Source organism: Mangifera indica, unplaced genomic scaffold (genome assembly GCF_011075055.1).
Source record: "Mangifera indica cultivar Alphonso unplaced genomic scaffold, CATAS_Mindica_2.1 Un_0009, whole genome shotgun sequence".
Lineage (NCBI taxonomy): Eukaryota > Viridiplantae > Streptophyta > Magnoliopsida > Sapindales > Anacardiaceae > Mangifera > Mangifera indica.
In genome coordinates this window covers 106942-116018 of record NW_025401101.1, presented here as the reverse complement: position 1 = coordinate 116018, position 9077 = coordinate 106942, and the positions used below count along the sequence as shown (strand labels likewise).

The 9077-nt window shown below is 33.6% G+C and overlaps 1 protein-coding gene and 1 long non-coding RNA gene across 2 annotated transcripts; both read left to right on the top strand.

Annotated features, from left to right (window-relative positions):
• Positions 1-452: 452 nt before the first annotated feature.
• LOC123205598 (U-box domain-containing protein 26-like) lies at positions 453-1912 on the top strand. The gene has a single exon (XM_044622587.1). The coding sequence runs from the start codon at positions 511-513 to the stop codon at positions 1726-1728; it is 1218 nt and encodes a 405-aa protein (XP_044478522.1). The 5' UTR covers positions 453-510; the 3' UTR covers positions 1729-1912.
• A 4797-nt stretch (positions 1913-6709) lies between these two features.
• LOC123205595 lies at positions 6710-8256 on the top strand. The gene is made up of 2 exons (XR_006499869.1): positions 6710-6915; positions 8015-8256. It is a non-coding gene; the product is annotated as an uncharacterized LOC123205595 (long non-coding RNA).
• The last annotated feature ends 821 nt before the right edge of the window (positions 8257-9077 follow it).

The following is a 9077-nucleotide window of genomic DNA, read 5'->3' as shown; positions in this document are numbered from 1 at the left end:
GAGAGAATTTATGCATGAAAGATTGAAGAGGGGTATTTTAGGAAAGGTGAGTACTGTTGTGGTATATTTGTGAAAACTTTAGGATAGGTGACAATTTTGTATACACGGAATAAAAAAGTACTAAAAATTTCAATTTCCCTTGTCTTTATTAAAGACAAACTAGCTTCTACCAAACCAACGTTGAGTTAAAGGTCTCTCTCTCCTCTCTCTCTCTCATTATTTAATCAGTCCAAGTAAGTAAGTGGAATTCAAACATCAAAGACATCAACAGTTCTTTTAATTCAATATTCAATTTCTTTGTTTTCCCTTTAGGTGGGTCACTTTTGACTCCATTGATAAAAAATTAATTAAAAAGATAATGAACCTTAAAAGGGACCACCACTCTCCCCATTGTTCCTTATAATTATTTACTTGTCCATCTCTCGCTCTTTTCCCCAGGATAAGCCAAGCCTTCCCCACTATTCTTGTTCTCTCTTCTCATTCTCTGTAATTTTCTTTTTTTTTTTTTCAATGAAGGAAGGTGAACAAATGGCGATTCCCCACTTGTTTAGGTGTCCCATAAGTCTAGACTTGTTTCAAGATCCAGTTACACTTTCCACAGGCCAAACTTATGACAGATCCAGCATTGAAAAATGGCTGGCTGCAGGTAACCTTACTTGTCCTGTAACAATGCAAAAGCTTGATGATCCTTCCTTTGTTCCCAATCACACTCTTCGCCATTTGATTAATCAGTGGCTTCAAATGGATAGTGGTACTGGTGGTAGTCACCATAACTTTGATCTTGATAATTACTTGACAAAATTTGATTCTTTAGCTGTGCTAAAACTCAATCTTGAATCCCCTGAAACTTCCATGGAAACCAAGCTTCAAACTCTGGAAAACATTCTTCTTCTTCTTTCCCAGGAACCCTCTAGTGTTTCTTGTTTGCTCCAGCTTAGATTCTTGCCGCTACTTCTGCACCAAGTTTTCGGAAAAGCTGCAGAATTTGATAAATTCTCTCAGGAATATGTAAATTTTATACAGGATGGACTTTCTTGTGTTTCCAGGTTGCTGCTTCCAGAACAAATGGAGTGTTTAAATATGTTGCTTGAAGAGTCCAAATTAAAGAATTTCATCTCTTTGTTTGAGCAGGGAAATTGCATAATCAAGAAAAGCTTGTGTCATTTAATTGATTTAATTTCTTCATCTGCGGAAACAAAAGATCTTTGTTCGCAGCTTGGAAAAAATTCCAGGATTCTAGATGTTATTGTGTTGATTATTCTCCAGGATTCTGAAGCATCCGACCCTGGAATTATGGCCTTATCAGGATTTTGCTCCCTGGAATCGAACCGCGAAAGCATAGTTCGATCAGGAGCCATAAATGGGCTGATAACATACATTCTGAACGCGGAGAGAAGAGAAAAGAGCTTGGCGGCAGTCGCAATGTCAAGAATCGAAGAACTTTTAGTGCTGGAGATTGCGAAAGAGGCAGTTGTAAAGCTTCCAAATGGTGTTCAGGCTCTGGTGAAGATGGTTTTCAGAGTGTCGGACCATGAAGGGAGTGAAAGCGCCGTGAATTCGTTGATGATTTTGTGTTGTGATTCGTTAGAGGTTAGAGAAGAAGCCATTGGAGGTGGGGTTTTGAGTCAACTGTTGCTGCTTTTACAGAGCCAGTGTGGTAATAGGACAAAGAGCATGGCGAATACGTTGCTGAAAATGCTGAGATCAAAATGGGGAGAAGAGTCCTAGGCATGCGTAGTTGCAGGGGCTAAAATTTGTAGAGTATTGCTATGTACCTCGCCGGGTGAGTACTCAATTGGTTGTTAAAGTGATTTGAGTGTTGTAATGGCAGGGGCTAAAATTTGTAGAGTATTGCTATGTACCTCCCGCTGTGAGTACTCAATTGGTTATTAAAATGATTTGAGTGTTGTAATGGGAGAGGATATTATTTTATTATTAATTTAAGATTATATAATCATATGATTATATCTAAATTTATAATTGAATACTTAAATTAAACATAAATTAAATAAAAGGAAATGAAAATTGTGTAACAAATTGAAGAGCCTTGTAGTAATCACAATAATAAATTTATACATACAGATATACGATTACTTAAATATCAATTCATGGTCCAATCAACATGCTCTAAAGATAACTTAATCCAAAATAATTTTAGTAAGTGGATCGCACTTTGATACTTGATTTCAACCATCTGGTTTTACTCTTTTGAAATGGCTTCATTTTCTACAATTAAGTTAGTTAAAGAATTTATTGTCGATATTAATTACAGGGGAAAAGGGCAACTTTTTATCTAAGTTTTGGTAAACTGATAAATATAGATTTATAACAAATGAAAATTTTAAATATTTATTCAAATTTTAATTTATTATGACACATTTATAAATTTTTTATTAGAGTTAAGAGGTAAAATTGTTATTTTATTAGTAATATTAAAATAATTAAAATTATATTTTATTTTTCTCTCCTTGATTTGAAAAAATAATATTTCCTCTTTTAATTAAGTTTTAAAAAATTCACTTTCTCTCCTTAGGATACCAAACTTGAAATTCGACTATTTTTTCCGATGAACGGTAGACCAACGATGGAGGAACAATACGAAGTTGTCTAGAGAAAGATCTTTGGATGACGATTGTCATCTAGATCTAAATGACACTTATTGTCTAACAATATGCCGCATTGGTCGCTAGTGCTTGGAGGAAGAAGTCAAGAGAAAACTTAGGGATTTGGGAGAGGGGGGGGGGAGGGTTAGGTATGAGGGTTAAATATTAATTTTTAAAACCTAAGAAAGAAAATAAAATAAATTTATATATTTTTTAATATTATTATAAAATAAAGATTTTATCTTTATATTTAATAAAAAATTTAGTAATAATTTAAGGATAAATAAATATTTGAATTTTTTGTCGGCCAAAGGACTATTTCCCACCCAATGTATACTTTTTTTGCACATTTTCACCCGTTAACTTTGAAAAGCCCGTTTACCTATCCATGGACTGTTAAAAAAAAGAATTCAAGGGTAAAATTGTTATTTTATCTGTAATATTAAAAATAAATTAAAATTTAATCGTCTTTTCCCCCTTAACCTCTAAAAACTAACCATTTTTCTCTAGGCCAAGTTTTGAAAAATAGCATTGCCCCCCCTAGGGTTTAGTTTTCAATCCACGATGCCATCGTTGACGACGAAGCTTTCCCAATGCACCAGCATACTCCGACAGCCTCTCTTCTCTCCTTTGGAACGTCGATCGGCCCAGATCTGATGTCGTCTTCGCCTAGAAAGTTGAAGAGCTTCATCGGGAGACAAAGCTCTTCATCTTCTCAAACGAAGACGACGACCTCGTCGCCGTTTGGGAAGACGAAGAGCTTCATCTCCCGACAAAGCTCTTCGATTTTCCAGGCAAAGACAACACTAGATCTGGGCCGATCAACATTCTAGAGGAGAGAAGAGAGGTCGTCGGAGCATGGTGGTGTGTTGGGAAGGCTTCGTCGTCGGCGATGGCGTCGGATTTGGCATTAGGGATTGAAAACTAAACCCTAAGGGGGGGAGAATGCTATTTTTTAAAACTTGACCTAGGGGAAATGGTTAGTTTTTAGGGGTTAGGGGGAGAAAAGGAGATAAAATTTTAAGGGGTTAGAGTTCTGTTAAATTTAACTGCTCATAGGTGGGTATTTGGTAATTTCAAAGTTAAAGGGGGGAAACTTGAAAATGCAGCATACTTTGGGTGGGAAATAGTCCTTTGCCCTAATTAAAGTGAAGAAAAGTAACCATTTTTCAAGGAGACCAACCCACATTAATAAATCACCTAACCTCACTGTAACAAACTTGACCATAAGAATCCCTAACAGTAAAATTTTTTCAAAGCAAATTCATGAATTCGATTATTTTATTTCACACACTTAAATATAATTAAATCCTTAATGAAGTTAACTAAGAAGAACCTTTTTTACTGGAAAATATTTTATGAATAATTAAATGAGTTATTTATTACAGAGAAACAATTTCTTTAACATGTACAATAAATACTTTAGTTTAATTGGCCAAAGGACCACTTTTCACTCAAGTTTTAGTCTAATTTTAAAAATACAGTTATGGTAGTTCAAAACTCCAGACACCCATTTATGAGTTAACTTATGTTAGAATTTTCTATTAGAGATAAAAGTAAAATCATCATTTTAACACTAAACCCTAAAAATTTATATTATTTTTCCTATTTGGTTTAAAAAATTAATAATTTATCTCTAGTATTAAGTTTTAAAAAGTGACTATTTCCCCTAAGAGTTTTTCCACATTTTTCAACCACCAAACCGTATCTGACGACCTTCTGCATCCTAGGTTATCTCTCTTTCGATGTTCTCTCCTTCTGAGCACAAACCATACGCTTTTTCTTCCGAAAGATCAACGTCTCTCCTGACGAAGATAGGAAAGATGAAGGCATCCAGATCGACATTCATTTGAACGCGTCGAAATTGCAACGTTCATCTTCATTTGAACGCATTCAAATTGATGTTCTTACCTACATATTTATACCAAGAAGATCATCTGGTCTATGTTGAGAGAGATGCGTTCAAATGGGCTTTCATTTAGATTGGTGTTCGTTCCTATTTTTGTCGAGAGGGATGCTGATCTTTTAGGAGAGAGAGCATTCGGAAGGAGAGAACATCAGGAGGGAGAGAACTTGGGTTGAAGAAGGCAACTAGAGAAGGTTTAATGGTTGAAAAATCCTGGAACACCTTAGGAAAAAATGTTCACTTTTTAAAACTTAATCATAAAGGGAATTGTTCATTTTCCAAAGTAAGAGGTGAAAATAGTATAAATTTTAGGGTTTAATCATAAAATGATGATTTTACCCTTGTCGTTAACAAAAGATTTCTAATAGAAATTAGCTTATGAATAAGTATCTGAGTTTTTGAATTGTTGCATATGTGCTTTTGATATTTGGTTAGAAAATAGTTGTTTGGCCAGTTTAATACACTTAGGTGGCAAGTCACATACACAAACTTGCTTTTTAAACCTTGAAGTTCAACTCATTAATTAAAGGGGAAATTAATTAAAATAAGCAAAAATATTTCTGTTTATAGGTTTTCAGCCAACCACCATACTTTTTACCTTTATAAGCAAACCAATATTTTTATTCCAATAATACCCCTTTCTCATTTCACTTAACTAATCTACTTTCATAGTTTTCATCTTATTTTCACTATCATCTCTTTTCTCAACGCTCTTCTTCCATCAACACTCCAATGACAACACATTTTGGTTGTTTTCTCTATCATTCATTATCATCATTTAACAAGTAAGTTTCTTTTAAGTTTTCTTTAAATAAATAACAACTTGTATTAAGAAAACTGTGAAACTAATAACTTTTCTAGAGATAAAAAGTTAAAAACTTTAATGATGATATCTGAGTGCTTGAATCATTTTATAAACACTTACATTATTTGTACATTCAATAGTTTTATTACCCAAATCTAAGTAAAAACGAAAATCACTGTATTTCTATGGTAAATTGTGTGGTTCGCGTTTGCATGGTTACTTAATTATTTTAAATTTTGTTTGTGTGCAGGAAAAATGGGAAGCTAATATATTTGTTTGGATATGGTGGATATTGGGTTAATAGAGGTGATAATAGTTTAAAATATGTTAGTGGAGTTTAAACATGTGTATCAATTAGTAAAAAAATAAATTATGGTGGATTTGTAGAAGCAATGTGTTATCGTTTGTGCATTAATTGAAGTTATAATATAGTAAAAATTTATATGCAAAATAATTTATGATGGATTTGTAGAAGCACTGTTGAGGTTAGGATACATGATGAAATAGGAAGGTAGTAAGACCCTTTGTGGGGTATATTGGAGAGATGTTATGAGATGGGTATTGTTCCAATAGAAAATTTCTAATCGAATGAGGAAAAATATGGTGGTTATAATGATTGGGATGATGATGTTGGTGATGACAAGGGTGATGATATTGTTGATGACGAAAGTGGTAATGATAATGGTGGTGATGATGAATGTGATGATGTTGGTGATGATAATGGTGAAAACAAAGGTGATAACGAGGGTGGTCATGAAACAGAAGTTGGTCCAAGTGGATTAGCTGGGGGAAGTTCATTTCATAACACTTTAACAATGCATGGTGGACCCATTCCTATTAATGTACTAGTTCTAAATCCTTTTTCTAGTGGTTTAGATCCTTACAAGGATGTAGAAAATGAGAGTATTGCATTACATCAATTCCACCACAAGATGGGAGAATCAAAGTGAATGATTAAGTTACATGTAAACAGGTGTTGACAAATATGATGTATAGGGATGCTTTGGAAAAAGGTTATCAGTTCAAGGTGGCAAGTTCAAACAAAAAAAGATGGGATATCAAATGTGCACATACTCAATGTAAATAGAAGGCAAGAGGAGTAAAATTATAAAACGCAGACATTTTTGTCTTATGGAAGTTGGAAACTTACACTTACTGAAATACCCAAATCTTGGTTATAGGTGAAACTAAAGGGGGCTATACGAAATCTTGCACACATATGGGGGTTAAGTGGAAATTTTCCTTTTATTTGCTAATAAAAGTCAGTAGCCTTTTCTTCTTCAGCAAGAAAAAAAGAAAACAGAGTGCAGACGGGAGAAAACAGAGAAAGAAAGGGAAAGAAGAGAAGGGAAGAAAGAAAAGAAAAGAAAGAAGAAGAAAAGAAAGAAAAAGAAAGAAAGGGAAAGGAAGAGAAAAAGGATTATAGGAAAAGGGAATAGAGTATTTCATTTTTATTCAAAAAAATTTTAGGGTTTGTTATATTTACTCAAATTAGGGTTTTCCAAATTTTTGATCATATTGTTTCCAATTGGTTTGAATAGGTGAAGAAGAAGGGAGATTAGCAAGAGATTTCAACTCTGACTTAGAGGCTACCCAAATCAGTGAGTGGGAATAAAACTTTTCTTTCTTATGATTTTTGGGTATAAATATTATTTATAGTTTTGTGAAATTTTATGGTATTTATTGTGAATCCTTGAAAATGATAGCATGAATTTGGTGGAAATCTCTCAAAATATATATATGTAATTTCCTTTATGTATGTTATGGATTTAAGATTTGGAAGGCTATAGAGTAAAAGTTATATTATATGTGAATTCAGAATGTTTAATTAAGTTATGTGGTGACCAAGTGAATTCTGGAAATTATTAAATTGATGTTTTGTGTTGTGGTTGAGTTGAAATTTTTTAGTTGAGCTTCATGTGAGTTGGAAGTGTTTAGTTGATATTTTACGTGTGATTGAGATTTGCTCATGATGATTGTGGTGCTTGCCAATGAGTATTGTTCTAAACAAAAAAAAAATTGATTGATATGGTGAAATAAATTATATTATTCGGATGTTTTGGTTATTACTCATCATGAAATAAAATGCTCTGTCTGTGCATTATTTAGGCCAGATACGACAGATTTAGATGCTCTGCCTGTGCGATATCTATACAGGTACGACAGAATTTAGTGCTCTGCTTGTGCTTTATTTCCTGCCAAGTATGACAGAATCGAATGCTCTGCCCGTGTGAGATTTTAGTATACCGGGTATGACAGTTGTTTTTCTTTTGCTCTGCCTAGATGGGGACACCCCGGGTATGACAGATTTCCTTTTATATGATATTTTGATGTATATCTTTATATTGGAATGGTGGGATATCTTTATATTTCAAAATCTTGATATGGAAGGAAACCTATAAGATAAAGATAGTATTGCTATTGAGTTGGAAGTGGAAATTTATAAATAATTGATATGTTCCTATGAGAAAAAGGTAGTATGGTTAATTTCTTTCTTGAGACAATCAATTTATGTGATGACTGTGTGATGAACGTTTCAAGTTAAATGAGAAACATGTGGTTTAAGCATAATTAGCATAGTGTATGGCTCATATTTTGGCATACTATTATATTTTGACATGCATTAATATTCTCAAGGATTTAAATTTCCTACTCACTGAGCTTTTAGCTCATCCTTTATAAATGTTTCCCTCCCTCCAGGACATCCTATAGATCGTGCGGGATAGTGTTTTGTTGGGTTGTGCCACGGTGTAGCATCTTTCGTGGATGTTTTCATTTGCACGCATCTATATAGACTTTTTGTTGTTTTTTTTTTATGAACTTATGAAATGTTGAAAGGCCGGAGGCCTAATTACCATATTCTCATAATCTTTTGAAATGAGTAAAGATGTAAATTATTTTGTTATGTATGTGATAAGGCCGGAGGCCTGATTTCAGGTTTATTTTCTGATTTTCTTGGTTTTAAATAAGGATGTATTTTGATATGTACTCATATAAAGGTCGGAGGCCTATAGATGATATTAGATATTGTGTTAGGTTATGATGCAGAAAAGTTTTCAAACAGAATTACAGGATACATTTCGCCCTTCTAAGCCTATAACGGTATTTTCAGAGGTTATAGGATAGCGGGTCGGGATGGGTCCTGTCACTTACCCTTAGAATGTCATAATGCCTCATCACAGACAAGCAGGTAAATAGACACTTGAAAAATATTGCAGTCTATGTTTACCACTTCTTACTGTATCTACAAGCTGAAAGACATCATAACAGACGTTGCAGATAGGTACAAAATAGATATCTCTTATACTCAAACTTGACATGCTAAGAATTGGGCATTGAATAAGATTAGAGATTCTCCAGAGGAGTTGTTCAGACAATTACTTGTATATTATTACAATTTGGAATGAAAAAACCCTAGCACGGTTACACATATTGATACTGATATGGATAATTGGTTTCGTTTTGTCTTTATAACTTTAGGTTACTCAATTAGAGCATTTCGAGAATATTGTCACCTTGTCATTTATATTGATAGATCCTTTTTAAAAGGATAATACTAGGTACACTATTTGTTACTGTGCGTAAAGATGGAAACAACCAAATTTATTGTTTGGCCTTTGGTATAGGGGGAAAATTTTTTGAAAGCATTACATGGGTGTATAGGTGATGTTTCAGATTTGGTCATCATTTTAGATAGACACCATGCTATCATTCATTTTGTGTAAGAAATATTCCCAAATGCACACCACGGTTGGTGCAACCA